The 21,831-nt window shown below is 49.0% G+C and overlaps 1 protein-coding gene across 2 annotated transcripts; it reads left to right on the top strand.

Moving 5' to 3' along the window:
* Positions 1–822: 822 nt before the first annotated feature.
* Positions 823–20,750, top strand: krt222 (keratin 222). Of its 2 annotated transcripts, none has more exons than XM_078424514.1 (6): positions 823–1,185; positions 2,077–2,199; positions 11,007–11,227; positions 13,785–13,861; positions 14,974–15,085; positions 16,176–20,750. In XM_078424514.1, exons 1-6 carry the CDS (start codon positions 1,114–1,116, stop codon positions 16,387–16,389), a joined length of 819 nt encoding a protein of 272 aa, XP_078280640.1. In that variant the 5' UTR covers positions 823–1,113; the 3' UTR covers positions 16,390–20,750. The 2 variants fall into 2 exon arrangements, with proteins under 2 accessions (XP_078280640.1, XP_078280641.1); XM_078424515.1 differs by having other exon boundaries at positions 829–1,185; positions 14,977–15,085.
* The last annotated feature ends 1,081 nt before the right edge of the window (positions 20,751–21,831 follow it).

The following is a 21,831-nucleotide window of genomic DNA, read 5'->3' as shown; positions in this document are numbered from 1 at the left end:
TGCATCTAGCCTGTCCAACCCCTTAAGAATTTTGTACGTTTCTATAAGATCCCCTCTCAATCTTCTACACTAGTCCCACCTGCCTGCGTTTGGTCCATATCCCTCCAAACCTGTCCTATCCTTGTAGCCAAACAAAGAATTTCAGTGTACCAAGTACACGTGGCAAATAAGTCAAGTCAAGTCAATTTTATTTGTATAGCACATTTAAAAACAACCCACGTTGACCAAAGTGCTGCACATCTGATTAGGAGAAAAAAAGAAACATACAGTGGCAGATAAGGTATCAATCAATCAATCAATCGTGAGCTGATGGCGGAATGAAAGGAATAACTGGATTGGTAGGGGGTACTGCTACAGTGAAAGTCTACTCAGGCTGCTGCAGCTCAGACTGAATGCATTGCCTCTTGTTATGAGTTGGGGCAAGGCTGCAGAGCTGTGTCTGAGCAGTTTCAGTTCAGGGGTTATGGAGGGAAGGGAGGACAATGGGGTTAGTTAGGAGAGAGAGATAGATCAGCCGTGATTGAAATGACTTGATGGGCCGAATGGCCTAATTCTGCTCCTGGGACATGAACCTATGGTCCCTGCCTCAACTACCTCCCCCGGCAGCTCGTTCCATCCACCCGCCGCCCTCAGTTGCCCAGTAAACGGTTGCGTGAAGCGCGGTGCGTGTGATGCGCGGTGCGGTGCGGTGCGGGTGATGTGCGAGGCGGTGCGTTGGTGCGGGAGGTTTGTGGGAGAAGCTCACACTGCGGCGATCGTGTACAGGAGGCGCACCCCCGACACTGGGCAGGGAGAGAGGGAGAGGGAGAGAGAGAGAGAGAGAGGGGGGGGAGAGAGGGAGAGAGAGAGGGGGAGAGAGAGGGAGAAGGTGAGAGGGAGAAGGAGAGAGGGAGAGGGGTAGAGGGCGCATCTTTACGCCGCAGCAGGCGGGCAGGGTGAGTGAGTGTGGCGGGGCGCGGGCAGTGCGGAGCCGCCGTGCCGTTGGCGAGGTTCAGGACGCCCGTCCCCGCGGGCACCGCCCGCCGCCCCGTCTCCGACTCCGACTCCCCGCTGGCCGCTACCGCTGTGGGCGCCGGCCCGGGGCGGCCGCGGGAGGATGACAGAGGCAGAGGGATGGAGGTGGCGCCGCTGCTCGCTCACATCAAGCAGAGGCAGAGCAGCGGCCGCGCCGCCAGCCAGCGCCAGGTAGGTCGGGCACCGCCTCCCCGGCCCTGGAACCCGGGGGGAAGCCTCATTGTAAGCCCCATCCCCCCTCCCCCCCCCCATCCCCCTTCCCCCCCAATCCCCATCCCCCCTCCCCCCATCCCCCCTCCCCTCCATCCCCCTCCCCTCCATCCCCCCTCCCCTCCATCCCCCCTCCCCTCCATCCCCCCCTCCCCTCCATCACCCCCTCCCCTCCATCACCCCCTCCCCTCCATCACCCCCTCCCCCCTCTCCCCTCCACCCCCCCCCTCCCCTCCATCCCCCCCATCCCCCCCTCCCCTCCATCCCCTCCCCCTCCTCCCTCCCCCCTCCCCTCCACCCCCCCTCCCCTTCCCTCCCTCCCCTCCATCCCCCCCTCCCCTCCATCCCCCCCTCCCCTCCATCCCCCACATCCCCTCTTTTTCTCCCCCCATCCCCTCCTCCCCCCCTCCCCCCTCTTTTTCTCCCCCCTCATCCCCTCCTCCCCCCCTCATCCCCTCCTCCCCCTCATCCCCTCCTCCCCCTCATCATCCCCTCCTCCCCCTCATCATCCCCTCCCCCCCCTTTTTCTCCCCCCCTCTTTTTCTCCCATCACCCCTCACCTCCATCCCAATCCCCTCCGTCCCATCCCCCCTCCGTCCCACCCCCCCTTCCTCCCTTCCCCCTTCCTCCCTCCGTCCCCTTCCCCCCTCCGTCCCACCCCCTTCCTCCCTCTCCCCCCCTTCCTCCCTCCCCCCCTTCCCCCCCTCCCTTCCTCCCTCCCCCTCCCCCCTTCCTCCCTCCCCCCTCCCCCCTTCCTCCCTCCCTCCTCCCCTCCCTCCCCTCCCTCCCCCCCCGGCCGGCCGATGCCCCACACGCTGACCAGTCGGATCTGCATCCATGCCCCGTGTGCAGGTGTGCGGTGCCGGCCGGGAGGCGGAGGATGAGCGGTGTCTGCAGAAGGCCCGGGCCGAGCTAGAGGATGCCCGGCGCCAGTGGCTCGGCGTCCAGCGGGAGACCCTCGTCGTGCGGGCACTGGTGAGAGCGGGGAGGGTGGGGGTAGGGACGGAGACTGTGTGTGTGGGGGGGGGGGAGACACTGTGGGGGGGGTGGGGGACACTGGGGGGGGGGGGGGATTGTGGGGGAGGGGGAAACACTGTGTGGGGGGGAACACTGTGTGGGGGGGACACATTGTGGGGGGGATTGTGGGGGAGGGGGAAACACTGTGGGGGGGACACTGTGGGGGGGGATTGTGGGGGGGATTGTGGGGGAGGGGGAAACACTGTGGGGGGGGAGGACACTTTGTGGGGGGGGTTGCGTTTAACGCCGCCTCACTATAGCGCGGCAGCGGGCCAGCCGCATCCTGCTCGCCCCCTGTCCCTGGCCGCTCGCCGGCAGGGCTAGTGGCGTGCTCGCCCCCTGTACCCGGGGAGAGGTGGTTGCGGGGAGCAGAGCCGCTGTCTGTGGAGTTTGCGCCCTCTAATTGTGAATGCGGAGGTTTCATCCGGTTGCCTCGAATCAAGACTGTTCGACTGTCATGTTAACCCACAGTGGAATAATGACATCCCGACTGGAACTAAAAATCCCCAAACACAGATTGTGTGTGAGTGTGTATATATATATATATATGTATCTCACACACACACACTCACTATATATAATTTATGTATTTTGGATTTTATTTATAGAAAAATATTGTCTTTTATTTATCTTATATATTTATATATACTCTCCTTATACATAATATACATAATACACACACAATCAATTAGTAGCCTTAAACCAAAGTGCAAAGTCGGCAGTGCAGCCAATGTCATTCCCTGTTAGATCACAGTTGCTGAGGTCAGTGTTGTGCGGTGTTCATGAGCCTGATGGTTGCTGGGAATAATCTGCTCCTGAACATGGACGTCACAGTTTTCAGGCTCCTGGTCCTTCTTCCCGATGGCAGGGGTGAGATGAGAGTGTGGCCAGGGTGGTGTGGGTCAGAAGGTGGAGCCGTGTGAACAAGTTGAGAAGCTCCTTCTCTGGTCCTGTTTCTATGCTCAGTGTTCTGGTGAGTCTCTGATGGCAGGTGTGTGTGTGTGTGCCAGCAACACTGACTGACACCTTGGCAGGTAACACAGCCTCCTCCCTATATTCACCATCCTTGTTCCCATCAGCAGCTGACACACGGCTATTCATCAATAGAGGCCCGATTCAATTTTGTAGGTACACACCCCAATATATGTTTTGTTTAAAACAAAAAGAAAATCATTTGTAAGATGAAAGGAGATTGTTAGTCATGGATCAAAAGCGTGTAAATTGTGAGCTGTCACACCCGCTGCCTGCTGGTGGTTTCGCACAGTCTGTACCGTCCTGGCCTTGAGCTGTCCACCTACATGCCCCAGTTGCCCTCTTGATCAAAAACAGACCGATTCATAGTCAGAGTCAGATGGCATGGAATCAGGCCCTTCAGCTCAACTTGTCCACACCAGCCAACATGTCCCATCTACACTAGGTTTTGGACACTAGTCGATGACTAAGAATCTCCTTTTATCTTACAGATTATCTTTTTGTTTTAAACAAAATGTAGACTGGTCCCACCTGCCTGTGTTTAGCCCATATCCCTCCAAACCTGTCCTATCCTGCCCGTAACGTCACCCATTCGTCCTCTCCAGAGATGCTGCCTGTCTTTGTGTCTATCTTCAGTGCAAACCAGCATCTGCAGTTCCTTCCTACACACTGTCTTATACATGTACCTGGCTAATTGTTTCTTAAACATTGCAAAAGTCCCTGCCTCAACTACCTTCTCTGGCAGCTTGTTCCACACACCCACCACCAGTAAAAAAGTTACACCTCGGGTTCCTATTAAATCGTTCCCCCTTCACCTTAAACCTACGTCCTCTGGCGCTTGATTCGTCTGCCCTGGGAAAGAGACTGTGGGTCAACAGATCAAGGAACATCCTTAAACAGAAACACAGGAACTGCAGATACTGCACTCTTGAGTAAAACATAGTGTCTGGAGGAACTCAGTGGGTCAGGCAGCATCTATAGAAATTAGACTTTAGAGATAAAACACAAAAGGGTTTTTTTCTGTTTATCAACTTCCAGAGTAACTTTTGAGTAGTTCGCTAGTTGCCAGGCTGGCATCCAGAGGTGGGTTGATTATTGGAGGAGGGGTTGCTTGTGGGGCACTGAGGGAGAGCTGGATGAAAGCATTGGCCCGAGGACATCAAATGTGTAAGAAGGAACGGCAGATGCTGGTTTAAACCGAAGACGGACAGAAAAAGCTGGAGTAGCTCAGCGGGACAGGCAGCATCTCTGGAGAGAAGGAATGGATGATGTTTCGGGTCCTCGGTCTCCTCCATTGTCAGAGTGAAGCAAAACCCAAATTGGAGGCACTGCATCTCATATTTCGCTTGGGCAGCTTACAACCCAGTGCTATGAATATTGATTTCTCTAACTTCAAGTAATGCCCGCATTCCCCCTCTCTCTCTATGTCCCCCCCACCGCCACCACCCCAGTCTCGCCAGCTTCTCGTTTTCAACCAACAAACAGCTAACAATGGCCTATCATCGTTACTGTTTTGCATTTCTTTTATTCATTGTTCTTTATCTCTCTACATCACCGCCTATGTCTCTCATTTCCCTTTCCCCTGACTAGTCTGAAGAAGGGACTTGACCCAAAATATCACCCATTCCTTCTCTCCAGAGATGCTGCCTGAGCTGCTGAGTTACTCCAGCATTTTGTGTCTACCCTAGCAGACTGCCCTGGTGGGCTTCCTGTCCTGGATTTCACCAGCTGGGGCCTGATGCAAGGGCCCACCCCCCGGGAACACATGCTCATCTCGTGCCCCTACACCACTAGGTGCCTGACTGTAGATGGTCACCTCAGGGCAGGGCACTTGCTCAGTCTTGAGTCCCCAAGAATGTTTCCTCTGTTTACACAGGGATTTCCTTTCCAGAGATTTACACAGACTGACAGTAACACAAAGCACAGTAAACTGCAGGGAATTAGAGATGCGTGCAACATTTAAAAATAATCACACGGGTCTCTAATCTGTCTATGAGCCAATGTCAAATAATCAGTAGGTTTGTGGAGGATGACTTTGTGGAATATCTTGGAAAGATGGGTCTGTATGTTGAAGAAACAATTTTTATGAGGCCTTCAGTTAGGTTGTAGAGTCACGGACACGGGCAGTCTCACCCAATATGGCCATACAGACCAAGGTGCCCCAATCTCACCTGTTTGCTTTGACCCATAGCCCTCCACAACTCTATAGGATCACCTCTTGGCTTCCTGCGATGACGAATGTGTTATCAGTTTAGAAGTCTGATGGTATTATGTTTTTTAAAACTTTTGTGGTTTGTATAACAAAGATTAGGACAGCAGTAGCGCAGCTGGAAGAGCCACTGCCTCATCGTGCCAAAGACCCGGCTTCCATCCAGACCTTGAGTGCTGTCCATGAGGAGTTTGCATGTTCTCTATGTTACCATGTGGGTTTTCTCCATGTGCTCCGGTTTCCTCCCACATCCCCCAGAAGTGCAAGTTTGTAGATTAAGTGGTTTCAGCAAATTGTCCTTAGTGTGCAGGAAGTGGATAAGAAATTGGGATAGCATTGAACTAATGTGAATGGGCGATCAATTGGTGGCATGGTGGTCAAAAGGGGCTGTTTCCATGCTGTATCTTTCAATCAATCAATCTATCAGTTATAAATACCGCTGATGTGGTAGATAGACATAAAATGCTGGAGAAACTCGGCAGGTCAGGGAGCATCTGCGGCGAAAAAGAATAGGTGACAATCTGGGAAAAAGTTTTGAGGAAAGTTTCTTATCCGAAACGTGCTCGCTTCTATTTTCTGCAGTGATGCTGCCTGACCTGTTGAGTTATTCCAGCACCTTGTGTCTATCTTTGGTATGAATCAGTGTCTGCTGTTCCTTCCCACACCACTGATGTGGTCATGGCTAATGTCAAGTATGTGCAAACAGTTTGACTGAAGATGGTTATCATAATAATAATAAGTTGTGTGACAAATATTTATCATATCACAGCGCAGCCCAGACCATCGCACAAACTAACATCCCTCCCACTGACTCCATCTACACCTCACGCTGCCTCGGCAAGGCCAGCAGCCCAGACCACCACACAAACCAACCTCCCTTCCATTGACTCCATCTACACCTCACGCTGCCTCGGCAAGGCCAGCAGCATCATCAAGGACCAATCGCACCCCGGTCACTCCCTCTTCTCCCCTCTCCCATCGGGCAAAAGGTATAGAAGTGTGAAAACGCACACCTCCAGATTCAGGGACAGTTTTTTTCCAGCTGTTATCGAACAACTGAATCATCCTACTGCAACTAGAGAACAGTACTGAACTACTGTCCTCTTCATTGATCACCCTCGGACTATCCTTGATTGGACTTTACTGGCTTTACCTTGCACTAAACATTATACCCTTATCATGTATCTGCACACTGTGAATGGCTCGATTGTAATCATGTATTGTCTATCCACTGGCGGCTGGTTAGCACGCAATAAAAACGTTATGGTGGTGAATCTATGGAACACTTGGCACTGACGGCCGTGGAGGCCAAGTCAATGGATGTTTTTTTACGGCAGAGATGACAGATATTGATTAGTAAGGGTGTCAGCAGTTATGGGGAGAAGGCAGGAGAATGGAGTTAGGAGAGAGAGATAGATCAGCCATGATTGAATGGCGGAGAGGACCAGATGGGCCGAATGGCCTAATTCTGCTCCTATCACTTATGACCTTATGACCTTTCCACTGTAGCTTGGTACACGTGACAGTAAACTAATGAACTGAATATGTGGGAAGGAACTGCAGATGCTGGTTTAAACACAGAAACAGAAAATAGGTGCAGGAGGAGGTCAAACTGTTTGCCACATTATGATCATGGCTGATCATCCACAATCAGTAACCCGTGCCTGCCTTCTCCCCATATCCCTTGATTCCACTAGCCCCTAGAGCTTGATCTAACTTTCTTTTAAATTCATCCAGTGAATTGGCCTCCACTGCCTTCTGTGGCAGAGAATTCCACAAATTCATAACTCTCCGGGAGAAAAAGTTTCTTCTCACTTCAGTTTTAAATGGCCTCCTCTTTATTCTTAGACTGTGGCTCCTGGTTCTGGACTCCCCCAACATTGGGAACATTGTTCCTGCCTCTAGCTTGTCCAATCCTTTTATAATTTCATATGTCTCAATAAGATTGACTCTCATCCTTCCAAACTCCAATGAATACAAGCCCAGTCTTTCCAATCTTTCCTGATATGACAGTCCCAGGGATTAATCTCGTGAACCTACGCTGCACTGCCTCAATAGCAAGGATGTCCTTCCTCAAATTAGGAGACCAAGACTGCACACAATACTCCAGGTGTGGTCTCACCAGGGCCCTGTATAACTGTGGAAGAACCTCTTTACTCCTATTATATATAACCTAAGATAGACACAAAATGCTGGAGTAACTCAGCGGGACAGGGAGCATCTCTGGAGAGAAGGTATGTTGACGTTTCTACCCTAGCAGACTGCCCTGGTGGGCTTCCTGTCCTGGATTTCACCAGCTGGGGCCTGATGCAAGGCCCCACCCCCCGGGAACACATGCTCATCTCATGCCCCTACACCACTAGGTGCCCTGACTGTAGATGGTCACCTCAGGACAGGGCACTTGCTCAGTCTTCAGTCCCCAAGAATGTTTCCTCTGTTTACACAGAGATTTCCTTTCCAGGGATTTACACAGACTGACAGTAACACAAAGCACAGTAAACTGCAGGGAATTAGAGATGCGTGCAACATTTTAAAATAATCACGCGGGTCTCTAACCTGTCTATGAGCCAATGTCAAATAATCAGTAGGTTTGTGGAGGATGAATTTGTGGAATATCTTGGAAAGATGGGTCTGTATGTTGAAGAAACAATTTTTATGAAGCCTTCAGATAGGTTGTAGATTCATGGACACGGGCAGTCTCACCCAATATGGCCATACAGACCAAGGTGCCCCAATCTCACCTGTTTGCTTTGACCCATAGCCCTCCACAACCTCCCTATCCATGTATCTATGTACCTGTCCAGGTGTCTTTTTAATGTTGTTATTCCACTTGGCTCATCTTTTGTGGGGGGGGTTTTGTGTTTGTGTATTTTGTGTTTTTATGACTGTTGGCAGATCAATTTCCCTCCTGGGACAAATAAAGTTATGCATATAGTTGTATCATATCGTATCTACTTTCTCTCGCAGCTCAATTCAAATGTCCACCATCTGTGTGAAAAATTGCCCCTCAGATTCCAGTCAAGCTCTCTAGTTGTTGCTTCCCAAACCCTGGGGGAAAAGACTGTACATTCACCCGATCTATTCCTCTCTTGATCTTGTACACCTCTATAGGATCACCTCTTGGCCTCCTGCGATGACAAATGTGTTATCAGTTTAGAAGTCTGATGGTATTACGTTTATTAAAACTTTTGTGGTTTGTATAACAAAGATTAGGGCAGCAGTAGCGCAGCTGGGAGAGCCACTGCCTCATCGTGCCAAAGACCCGGCTTCCATCCAGACCTTGAGTGCTGTCCATGAGGAGTTTGCATGTTCTCTATGTTACCATGTGGGTTTTCTCCATGTGCTCCGGTTTCCTCCCACATCCCCCAGAAGTGCAAGTTTGTAGATTAAGTGGTTTCAGCAAATTGTCCTTAGTGTGCAGGAAGTGGATGAGAAATTGGGATAACATTGAACTAATGTGAATATGGGCGATCAATGGTTGGCATGGTGGCATGGTGGTCAAAAGGGGCTGTTTCCATGCTGTATCTTTCAATCAATCAATCTATCAGTTATAAATACCGCTGATGTGGTAGATAGACATAAAATGCTGGAGAAACTCGGCAGGTCAGGGAGCATCTGTGGCGAAAAAGAATAGGTGACATTTTGGGAAAAGGTTTTGAGGAAAGGTTCTTATCCGAAACGTGCTCGCTTCTATTTTCTGCAGTGATGCTGCCTGACCTGTTGAGTTATTCCAGCACCTTGTGTCTATCTTTGGTATGAATCAGTGTCTGCTGTTCCTTCCCACACCACTGATGGTGGTCATGGCTAATGTCAAGTATGTGGCAAACAGTTTGACTGAAGATGGTTATCATAATAATAATAAGTCGTGTGACAAATATTTATCATATCACAGTGCAGCCCAGACCATCGCACAAACTAACATCCCTCCCACTGACTCCATCTACACCTCACGCTGCCTTGGCAAGGCCAGCAGCCCAGACCACCACACAAACCAACCTCCCTTCCATTGACTCCATCTACACCTCACGCTGCCTCGGCAAGGCCAGCAGCATCATCAAGGACCAATCGCACCCCGGTCACTCCCTCTTCTCCCCTCTCCCATCGGGCAAAAGGTATAGAAGTGTGAAAACGCACACCTCCAGATTCAGGGACAGTTTTTTTCCAGCTGTTATCGAACAACTGAATCATCCTACTGCAACTAAAGAACAGTACTGAACTAATGTCCTCTTCATTGATCACCCTCGGACTATCCTTGATTGGATTTTACTGGCTTTACCTTGCACTAAACATTATACCCTTATCATGTATCTGCACACTGTGAATGGCTCGATTGTAATCATGTATTGTCTATCCACTGGCGGCTGGTTAGCACGCAATAAAAACGTTATGGTGGTGAATCTGTGGAACTCTTGGCACAGACGGCCGTGGAGGCCAAGTCAATGGATGTTTTTTTACGGCAGAGATGACAGATATTGATTAGTAAGGGTGTCAGCAGTTATGGAGAGAAGGCAGGAGAATTGAGTTAGGAGAGAGAGATAGATCAGCCATGATTGAATGGCGGAGAGGACCAGATGGGCCGAATGGCCTAATTCTGCTCCTATCACCTATGGCCTTATGACCTTTCCACTGTAGCTTGGTACACGTGACAATAAACTAATGAACTGAATATGTGGGAAGGAACTGTAGATGCTGGTTTAAACACAGAAACAGAAAATAGGTGCAGGAGGAGGCCATTTGGCCCTTCGCGCCAGCACTGCCATTCATTATGATCATGGCTGATCACCAACAATCAGTAACCCGTGCCTGCCTTCTCCCCATATCCCTTGATTCCACTAGCCCCTAGAGCTTGATCTAACTATCTTTTAAAGTCATCCAGTGAATTGGCCTCCATTGCCTTCTGTGGCAGAGAATTCCACAAATTCACAACTCTCCGGGAGAAAAAGTACTTCTCACCTCAGTTTTAAATGGCCTCCCCTTTATTCTTAGACTGTGGCCCCTGGTTCTGGACTCCCCCAACATTGGGAACATTTTTACTGCCTCTAGCTTGTCCAGTCCTTTTGTAATGTCATATGTCTCAATAAGATTGCCTCTCATCCTTCCAAACTCCAGTGAATACAAGCCCAGTCTTTCCAATCTTTCCTCATATGACAGTCCCAGGGATTAATCTGATGAACCTACGCTGCACTGCCTCAATAGCAAGGATGTCCTTCCTCAAATTAGGAGACCAAAACTGCACACAATACTCTAGGTGTGGTCTCACCAGGGCCCTGTACAACTGCGGAAGAACCTCTTTACTCCTATTATATATAACCTAAGATAGACACAAAATGCTGGAGTAACTCAGCGGGACAGGCAGAATCTCTGGAGAGAAGGTATGTTGACGTTTCGGGTCGAGATGTCTGAAGAAGGGTCTCGACCCGAAACTTCACCCATTCCTTCTCTACAGAGATGCTACCTGTCCCGCTGAGTTACTCCAGCTTTGTGTGTCTAACTGAACTGAATGGTGGGGTCCTGTGTGGAAGGAAGTCCAGTTTTGTTGCTGAGTGGAGTGGTGATTGTGAGCGGTGCTGGTGTTGTTTTGCAGCAGAAGGGATTGGAGCAGTCCCTGCAGGCATCGGTGTGGAGACACGAACGGCAACGCAGGAGCCTGGCCAAGATGGTGGGACAACTGGAGCACGAGCTGAAGGAGGTCAGGGGAGACATTGAAGATCAGGTCTGGCAAAACCAACTGTTGCTCAACACCAAAGTGCGACTGGAAGGAGAAATCGGCAGGTACCGCAGCCTCCTGGACAAGGAGGAGGGAAGGTAAGCGATGGATCTGCTGTAGAAACGAGGAACTGCAGACAAGGACACAGAATGCAGGAGTAACTCAGCAGGTCAGGCAGCATCTCTGGGGAACATGGATAGGTGACGTTTCGCAGAGTGCTGGAGTAACTCAGCGGGTCAGGCAGCATCTCTGGAGAACATGGATAGGTGACCTTTTGGGTGGCCCTGGCGACTCTTATATATTGTGTAGGAAGGAACTGCAGGTGCTGGTTTAAACCGAAGATAGACTCAAAAGCAGGAATAGCTCAGCGGGTCAGGCAGCATCTCTGGAGAAAAAGAATGGATGACGTTTCTGGTCGGTCTGAAGAAAGGTCTTGGCCCGAAACATCACCCATTCCTTTTTTCCAGAGATGCTGCTTGTTGTCTCAGTCGACTATTTCTAGACACTTTATACTTAATCTAAGATGGTGCTTCTGCATAATAATACTATGCTGAACTGTATGCAAAAAGGATATTCACTGTACCTTGATGTGTGTGATTATAAAGAACCATTGGGATAGGGTCCCGACCTGTAACGTTACCTACCCATGTCCTCCAGAGATGCTGACTGACCCACTGAGTTACTCCAGCACTCTGTGAAACATCACTTAGCCATGTCCTCCAGAGATGTTACCTGACCCGCTGAGTTACTCCAGCACTCTGTGAAACGTCACCTATCCATGTTCTCCACAGATGCTGCCTGACCCGCTGAGTTACTCCAGCACTGGTAATTGTTATTGTTAAATGTAAGTCTGAATTTTCTGATGTTTATCGTTTTTATTAAGGTTTTAAAAAAAATCTTTCATCGTTTCTCCTGAAAAGCCTGATTGGTGCATCCATCACAAGTATTCCACACGCAGGATTAGATAGTTAATTGACTGTGGAAGTGTTAGATCCAAGCCTGAGCTTACTAGACTCAATGTCAAAATGGGGACATGGATGGTGATGTGTGGAACCTCACTTGATGGGCCGAATGGCCTGATTCTGATCCCATCACTTATGAACATGAACTTATGAACATTGGCCAGGTTATGCTGTCTTACCCTTAGGGAATGGTTAGGTCACAGCTCAGCCTCTTGTATCAGCTCTGCACCTTCAGTGCAGGTAGTAACACAGCAACATGGCAAAACAACATCTGACCAAAGCAATGAGATATTGGGACGGGTGAACAAAAGCTAGCTCAAAGACGTGCTCTTTGATTTTGCATCTTTGGGTCGGAGAAAGTGCAAGAGGTTTGGAGGGAATTCCAGCAACGAGCCGAGGCAACTGAAGACAATAAAACTAATGGAGGACAAATTAATTGCAGGATGAGCAAGAGGTCAGGACTGGGGAAGCAAGGAGATGGCAGAGCTTGTAGTGTTGGAGATCGCAGAGACTGAAGGGGACCATGGATGGATTAGAAGCCAAGGGCAAGAATTTTTGAGATGGGTGAACTGGAGCCAAAGTGGTGTGGTGGATCTGCAGTGTGGGGCTGGTTCAGGTAGCTCTACAGAGGCATGGAGCCAGTGGGAAAGGGTTGTGGTTCATGGATCATGTTACGCTCTGCCCAATGAGCAGGGAATACAATGGAATACTTTATTGTCACATGTGACAAGGCACATTGAAATTCTTTGCTTGCACACCCAAGGTATACAAATAGCGGCCACCTACGTCACTGACAGATTTACAAACTACCCAGGCCGGCTCTTCCTTTGTTCTCCCACATCCTCTCCCCCTCCTCCGCTCTGGGTCCCCCTTTGATCTCCCCCCCCCCCCCCCCCAACATGGCAGTCACCCCACTCCGTGTCCTCCATTGTTCATCCACCTCCCACCGCTCACGGTGGTTCCTCCGCGCCCTAATCGACCGCTGACCGTGGGTTGCCCGCGTAGCGTCACCGCCGCCAGGTTTCACAGCGACTGCAGGCCCTGCTGCACAAGAATAGTTACATAGAAAATAGGTGCATGAGTAGACCATTCAGCCCTTTCGGCCAGCATTGCCATTCAATATCATCATGGCTGATCATCCAGAATCAGTACCCCGTTCCTGCTTTTCCCCCATATCCCTTGATTCCCTTAGCCATCAGAGTTAAATTTATCTATCTCTTGAATACATCCAGTGAATCGGCCTCCACTGCCTTCTGTGGCAGAGAATTCCACAGATTCACAACTCTCTGGGTGAAAAACATTTTCCTCATCTCAGTCCTAAATGGCCGACCACTTATTCTTAAACTGTGACCCCTGGATCTGGACTCTGCCAACATCGGGAACATTTTTCCTGCATCTACCCTGTCCAATCCTCTAAATTTTTTAATATGTTTCTATAAGATCCCCTCTCGTCCTTCTAAATTCCAGTGAATGCAAGCCCAGTCGACCCATTCTTCCATCATATGTCAGTCCCGCCATCCCGGAAATTAACCTGGTGAACCTACGCTGCACTCCCTCAATAGCAACAATGCCCCTCCTCAAATTGGAGACCAACATTTTATATGTTTCTCTAAGAATTATATATGTTTCTATAAGACCCCCTCGTAGTTTGTCGATGTAGTTTGACCACATTTGCACTGGTTCTCCATTTCAGACTCTCCAGTGCAGCGGCTGTTGGCTCTGCATCATCGCTCAGCTCCTGCCGTCAGAAGCAAGTGACTCTCCCTTCTGGTGAGTACAACCTTTAGCAATTCCCTTTCTTTGCCTCGCTCCCTTCTTAAACGGTGGTGCTACGCTCACAACTTCCAGTCCTCTGGAACCACTCCCGACTCGTGATCCTTGAAAGATCACTACTAATGCCTCCACGATCTCCACAGCTACCTCTTTCAGAACCCTGGGGTGCTGTTCATCCAGTCCACGTAACCCACCTTCAGACCTTTCAGCTTCCCAAGCACCTTCTCCTTCGCAATCGTGACTGCTGTCATTTCGAAGGTATCACAAAATGCTGGAGTAACTCAGCAGGTCAGGCAGCATCTCAGGAGAGAAGGCATGGGTGACGTTTCGGGTTGAGACCCTTCTTCAGACTGCTGTCACTTCAGTCCCTGGACTCTCTTGAATAACAGGCATGTTTCTGGTATCTACATCTGTGGAGGCTGGCACACGAAACTTGTTCAGATCAGCCACCATTTCTTTGCAATAAACAAAACAATAATGATCCGTTGTTGTAGGACTGTATAAGACTCTATTAACCAGACCATTGCAGTGCAAGCTGATGTACATGGTGCAACCTTACACAAGATCCTCAATAGTTCATGGTGTGCAGGGTGGATCAGGAGCCTGATGGCTGATGTGATGAAGCTTCCACCACCTGACCAGTCCTTTGGGCCAAGTCGCAGCCCACGACACTTGCAGTAACAGGGGTAACTAGTTTAGAAGGATGAGGGGGGAATCTCATTGTTACCAAACCTGATTATGAAAGGCTTAGGTAGAGTGGATGTGGAGAGGATGTTTCCACTAGTGGGAGAGTCTAGGACCAGAGGGCACAGCTCAGAATAAAAGGACGTACCTTTAGAATGGAGGTGAGGAGCAATTTCTTAAGTGAGATGGCGGTGAATCTGTGCAACTCATTGCCAAAGGCAGCTGTGGAGGCCGTCTTTAGATATTTTAAAAGCGGTGATTGACACGTTCTTGATTAGTACGGGTGTCATAGGGCCCAGGGAGAAGGCAGGAGAATGAGGTAGAGAAGGAAAGATAGATCGACCATGATCGAATGGCGGAGGGGGTCGGGCACTGTTGGACACCATGTTGACAGACGTGGTCACAGATGACTACATTTTCTTCAGCAGTTCCTGCAGTTGAAGGTTCTCGTGAGCAGAGGGTTGAGATGGTGGCAACGCAGGAGATTCTTGGTCACAACACGGTGGCCAAGAGTTCAAAGGCTCGTGGCAAAATTCAGTAAGTACATTTATTTCATTCCTCATAGAGCACTAAATGAGCAAGGTTTGACAGTACCAGTCACTTTCATTCAACTACTGAGTATACCAGTTGGGAGGTTATATAAGATGTTATATAAGACGCATTTAGACTATTTTGTTCAGTTCTGGGCACCGTTATTTGGAATTTAGAAGGATGAGAGGGGATCCTATAGAAATAATTAAAATTATTAAGGGATTGGGCAGGTTAGATGCAGGAAAAATGTTCCCCATGTTGGGGGTGTCCAGAACCAGTGGTCACAATTTAAGAATAAGGGGTCGGCCATTTAGGACTGAGATGAGGAAAAACTTTTTCGCCCAGAGAGTTGTGAATCTGCGGAATTCTCTGCCACAGAAGGCAGTGGGGGTCAATTCACTTGATGTATTCAAGAGAGAGTTGGATATCGCTCAGGGCTAATGGAATCAAGAGATATGGGGAAACAAGCAGAAATGGGGTACTGATTTTGGATGATTAGCCATGATCATATTGAATGGCGGTGCTAGCTCGAAGGGCCGAATGGCCTACTCCTACAGCTATTTTCTATGTTTCTATGTTATATGAAAGATGTTGTCAAGTTGAAATGGGTTAAAAGAAGGATGTTGCCAGGACTCGAGGGTCTGAGCTCTAGGGAGAGGTTGAGTGGACTGGGACTCGATTCCTTATCAAGGATGAGGGATGATCTTGTAGAGGTGTATAAAATCATGAGAGGAATAGATCGGGTAGATGCACACAGTCTCTTGTCCAGAGTAGAGGAATTGAGGACTAGAGGACATAGGTTTACGGTGAGGGGGGAAAGATTTTATAGAAATTTGTGAGGTAACTTTTTCACACAAAGGGTGGTAGATGTATGTAGGGGGTAGTTGAGGCAGGGACTATCACAACATTTAAGAAACAGACAGATACATGGATAGGACAGGTTTAGAGGGATATGGGCCACATTCAGACAGGTGGGACTAGTGTAGCTGGGACATGTATGTCGGTGTGGGCAAGTTGGGCAGTTTCCCTGCTGTGTGACTGAGTGTAATGTATGAACTGGGGGCATCTCTGCTGACGGTACTTGTGGTGGTTTCAGGACGGAGAGAGTGGATGAGGTGATCAAAGAGTGGGAGTGTTCCTTCTTCAAAGACAACCCGCACCTCCGCAAGAAGTCGGCGTCGCTGCGCTTCGACCTGCATCTGGCGGCGACTGAGGAGGGTGGCTGCCGCGGCCAGCAGTCCGGCCTCCCCGACATCGAGCTGCGGCTGGTGATGAGGAAGTCCAGCAGCATCCCATCGCTCAAGTCCTAACACCAGCTCGCCGCCCGAGCTCCGCTCCGCTCTGCTCCGCCCCGCCTGGCGTCGATGCCCGGCACCAAATGCGGGCCAAAGGCTGGCTCTCTCCACACGTATCACATTTATCCATCAACGAGGGTGCAGGAAAACACAGGCGGTGGCAGGTTAATGGTCGAGGTGGCCGGTCTGGGCACCAACTGTTGGCCTTTAATGGGCCTGCTGTTGGATGGTCCGCAGCGACACACACACCGCGCTAGAGGAGCGGCCATGCTGCCGGGTCGCGACACCCCCAGCGGGTGGTCTGTTGCTCGGCGGCCCCGCTCTACAGCGACTGTGGGTCAAGCTGGCTTCCCCGCTGAAGGTCACTGTCTGGGCCTGCCACACTGTTAGCCGGTGACAGTCAGCAGCCAAGGAGGAAGGAGCTGGAATGATACAATGCAACTTATAACCAGACTCAATGTGATTATGCAAAGCCTAAATTAGCTGCAGATCCTCCAATCCCCGCTATCGCCACCAGCACTGAATGTCATCGATGATAGACGCAGAGTGCTGGAGTAACTCAGAGGGTCAGGCAGCATCTGTGGAGAACATGGATAGGTGACGTTTCACAGAGTGCTGGAGTAACTCAGTGGGTCAGGCAGCATCTGTGGAGAACATGGATAGGTGACGTTTCACAGAGTGCTGGAGTAACTCAGTGGGTCAGGCAGCATCTGTGGAGAACATGGATAGGTGCCTGCCCCGCTGAGTTACTCCAGCATTTTGTGTCGTTCTTGGTGGTTGTATCTCGACTGAAGGGTGTAGATTCAGCATGAGTTTGTCTAACTCTCATTCCCAGTCGAGTTCTCACAGGATTTTGTGGGTTGAGCGTGGATTGTGGATATTTGTGAAAAGTGAAACTGGCAGTGGAGATGTGAGGGGGCGAGAAGTGTAAGGGCATGAGAGAGGCAAGGTACATGAAGCCAGGTGGTGCAACACAGCACGAAAACGGGCCCTTCGGCCCACCTTGTCCGTACTGACCAAGATCACTGTGTAAGCCAGTCCTATTTCCCCAGGTTTAGCCCATATCCGTCTAAATACTTCATCACCAGTACCTACCCATCTAAATGTCTTGTAAATGTTGATATAGTACCAGCCACAGCTACCTCCTCTGGCAGCTTGTTCCAAACGCCCACCATCCATGTGCAAACGTTACCCCTCAGGTTCCTATTAAATCTTTCCCTTCTGTACTCTGGTCTTTGACTCTCCTACCCTGGGGAAAAGGCCCTGTCCAGTCACCCGATCTATTCCCCTCATGATCAAGGCACCTTCGGCCTCCTGCTCTCCAAGGTGTAAACGTCCTAGCCTGCCCAACTTGACCCCAGGCAATAGCAGAACAGGACCAGTTCCTTTTCCAAGCAAAACACAACATGCTTGAGGAACTCAGCGGGTCAGGCAGCATCTGTGGACAGTCTGAAGAATGGTCCTGAACTAAAATATCCTTTCACAGATGGTGCCCAACACGTTGAGGTGGAACACCGAGCAGCACAGGAACAGGCCCTTCGGCCCACAATGTCCATGCCAAACATGATTCCAAGTTAAACTCATCTCCTCTTCCTACACGTGATCCGTATCCCTCCATTTGCTGCATATCCATGTGCCTATCTCAAAGCCCCTTAAACACCACCATTCCTCCAGCACTGTATGAATGCTGCCTAAAATTGCTGCGCAACCCACCTCCCGGCCAGGGCGGCCACCATTGGTGGAGCGGGAGCACGTGGCCTCTGGCTGGGTGAGGTCACGTGGGGCGCGGGGCGGTGACGTCACCTTGTCCCTTATTTGGGAGTGAGGAAGTTGGCAACCCTAACCGTATCTATTCCCCTCATGATTATTAATGCCTACAAGACCACCATCTGCCTCCTACTCTCCAAGGTATAAAGGTCCTAGCCTGCCCAATGAGCCCAGGCAATGCTGCAGGGATATGCTCCGGTTCTGGGATGTGGTCCCTCGGGTGACCCAAGTCTGTCTTCCGGAATTCAGTAGGGACGTGGCAGCAATTATGTGGAACTCCGTCCACCCTCTCCCTCCCTGACTTGGGGGCATTTAGCCCATATCCCACTCTCAGTGAGCCTTCATCAGAAAACGCCGTTCAGTTAGAACCGTGCCGATCTCCATTGTCCCACCTCGGTCCCCTCATCCGAGATGAGATGCACCATAACTTCCAGCAAGCTTTTACTGAAGGGTTCTATTAGGTCTTGGCCTTCTGCTGGACGGTGAGGCTCCGTGCAGTGGCAGGTGACTGGGAACATGCTGCAAGACAAATGCAACACCAATATTCACATCTCTGGCCAGATGCCAACCTGGTGTATATTGATGATCTGTGATTTCCTCACACCCACGCAACAAAGTTGCAAAAGGTTAACTCTAATGGATTGCAGGAAACAGAGGCTCATTCTGGCATCCACAGCCCCACCCAATCGCACACTTACTGCTCAACGTGTAGGAACAAATCTCTCCACCTGACTTGGGCGTGGATCAGAAGACTTGCTTCCATTCTGCTTCTCTGGGTTCCAGGCATTCCCCAGCTTTCTTACTTTTATTCTCAAGGGATTAGCCTCCACCAAAAAAACAAGCATTTGATCATTATTATCAGTGTCACGGGGAGACCACAGGACTGTGTGCAATGTTTATGTAGCAGAGATCTGGGTTCCAGACTGACTTCAGTTAACACTTCCATTTAGATGGTGGTTTCAACATAACACAAAGAGTGTTTCACAGCCAAAACAAAGTGCTGGAGGAACTTTGCAGGTCAGGTAGCAACTGTGGAGGGAATAGACAGAAGACATTGCTGGTTGGGATGCTTCATACGGCGGAGTACACTTGATGGGCCGAATGGCCTAATTCTGCTCCGATCACTTATGACCTTAATATGGATTGTAGGGGGGGGGGGGGGGGGGGGAGAGAATATTCTGGGAAAGTGGAGGGAGCGGAACAAAGTCTGGTAAGTGATAGGTGGATACGTGATGGGGCGGGAGTTGATTAGCAGATAGATGGAGTAAATGCCAAAGGCTAAAGGTGAAAGAGAGACAAAATAGTATCAGATAAAGGGAGAAGTGGGAGTGAAATGTAAAGCCAGGGGCAGGAATAGGATGGAACAAAGTTTTTCAAAAAACTACCACGGAGCCAGGACATCAGGAGCTACCTGACCCGCTGAGTTACTCCAGCACTCTGTGAAACGTCACCTATCCATGTTCTCCAGAGATGCTGCCTGACCTGCTGAGTTACTCCAGCACTCTGTGAAACGTCACCTATCCATGTTCTCCAGAGATGCTGCCTGACCTGCTGAGTTACTCCAGCACTCTGTGAAACGTCACCTATCCATGTTCTCCAGAGATGCTGCCTGACCTGCTGAGTTACTTCAGCACTTTGTATCTATTTTTTAACAGGACATTTGAGTCAGGCCATTGGGTCTTGGATATTTGACAGAGGTGCAAGAAAGGATTCTTCAACAACAAGTTTGAACTAAACTTACAGTATGTTGTAGAAGGAACTCTGTATCTAACCCAAGCTGATCTTGTCTGAGGAATGTTTGCTGAGAAGGTATAGAGAAACCTGAGGTGGCATCAAATCTGTCTTGTCCGAGTACTGGGAGGAGTGGAAAAACTGCTTTTAACATGCTGGTTGATGTTCTTCGGAGTCTTTGTTGGGAATCTGGAGAGAAAACATGCTGGATAATGCCCTGGGAGTTTTCAATGAGACAGTGTCGAGAAAACTTACCCATCATCCAACTCATGCCGATCATTGTCCTGAAGGTGTTTGATGGGATGTTCGAGAGAACTATATTTTGTATCTGATGCATGCTCAGAATGTTTGATAGGAAAGTGTATATGTTTTCCAGCTGAGCACAAGTATTTGAGTACATGTATTGCTTTATTTACGGTGGCAAAAACCAGACAAATTGGTTACAAGAAAAACGATCACACTAACTGGAAAACCAGCGCATCGCGTGAGTTATTGGGACAAATGTCCATCTCAGTACAGCTCTCAGGTGGATGGTGATGCATAAAGGTTCAGTACGCCGTGAATTGGGGTGACCGCCTGTGTCCAGACTCGGAGTTCTCAGAATCTGCAACATGAATCTTTAATCCATCCTCAGTATCCTACTGCTGTGTGAACTTTTGCTGAAAGGTTTTGAGAGTTTCAGAATCTCTGGGACAGTGTAAGATAGAAATAACATTCAAATTCTTGCCATGCTTTTCCTTAAACATGTGCTTGCGATGGGTATATAAAACAAACCTGAATTCTATATTAATATTATATTGTAATGTCTTATTGCAAGATAAATTACAGCTGTTGAGATGTGGAATCTATATTTACTGATACAGTGTTGAATTACTGAATAAAACCTATTGTTTCTATGGCTTCTTGTGATCATTGAAGATGATGATGTTGAGAATTCCATGTCCATTTACATAATCCCAAGCCCGAAGTTGTGATGACGTGTTCTAACCTCACCTCAAACAGTCCTGTCAACAAGAGATTTGAATACTCATTCTTCATATAATCTTAATACAAATTCATGTCAGAGAAATCTTTACTTATATATAACTCATGCTGGATAATACGTGTAGGAAAGAACTGCAGATGCTGATTTAAAGGTAGACATGAAATGCTGGAGTTTCAAGGGTCTCGACCCGAAACGTCACCCATTCCTTCTCTCCAGAGATGCTGCCTGTCCCGCTGAGTTACTCCAGCATTTTGTGTCTGCCTTCATGCTGGATAATATTGGATAATGTTTTAAGTGAATTTGATAAGGGATAGACACTTGGTGTGGATGCTGGGAAAACATCACTACTTTCCCCTGAAATTATGCCATGGAATTTTGTAACCCACCTAAAGGGACAGAATGGCCTTGGTATAACATACCATTGAGAAGAGGGCTGCACTTGGTTCTCAATCTAGATCATTGCTGATCAAGTCTGGGGTGGGGTGTTGCATCCACAACCTTCTGATTCTGTGTTCAAATCACCGACCCATAAATTGAACCTATCTTTGTGTTGTAGAACTACAGTAGCTCTCAGTTACAATATAACTACAGATATCTTAGCTTTGCATTTTCAGTCCACTTCTTTGTAAGGGTTTTATTTGTTGCTGATGTTTACTTTATAAAACTCCCCATCAGAGGGAGCTGACACTGCAAATAGCCCACAATTTCCTTTTGAAGATTGTTTAGCTCTTATTTTGCCAATGATTCAGTTAGAACCTGTTCTGTGGGTGTATCTATTTAAATGTCAAACATAATTAATTAAACTCAGAATAACAAGGTAATTTTGATGACTGGTTGCATAGTACAAACTTCTTTGTCAGGAATGGGTGTGTATGGGAGAGAGAAAGAGTCATACAGAATGGAAACAGGCCCTACCTCCCAATTGACCATGCCAACCAAGATGCTCCATCTAAGTCCCACTAAGGTCTAGGTTT

This window comes from Rhinoraja longicauda, chromosome 29 (assembly GCF_053455715.1).
Source record: "Rhinoraja longicauda isolate Sanriku21f chromosome 29, sRhiLon1.1, whole genome shotgun sequence".
Lineage (NCBI taxonomy): Eukaryota > Metazoa > Chordata > Chondrichthyes > Rajiformes > Arhynchobatidae > Rhinoraja > Rhinoraja longicauda.
Note: the sequence above shows the minus strand (reverse complement) of the source record. Positions and strands in the feature narration are given on the sequence as shown.

Excerpts from the sequence above, each read along its gene's own strand:
- krt222 (XM_078424514.1), top strand. The coding sequence starts at position 1,114 with ATGGAGGTGGCGCCGCTGCTCGCTCACATCAAGCAGAGGCAGAGCAGC. Across the intron at positions 2,200-11,006 it reads CCCTCGTCGTGCGGGCACTG|CAGAAGGGATTGGAGCAGTC; the intron begins GTGAGAGCGGGG and ends GTTGTTTTGCAG. Across the intron at positions 13,862-14,973 it reads GCAAGTGACTCTCCCTTCTG|CAGTTCCTGCAGTTGAAGGT; the intron begins GTGAGTACAACC and ends CATTTTCTTCAG.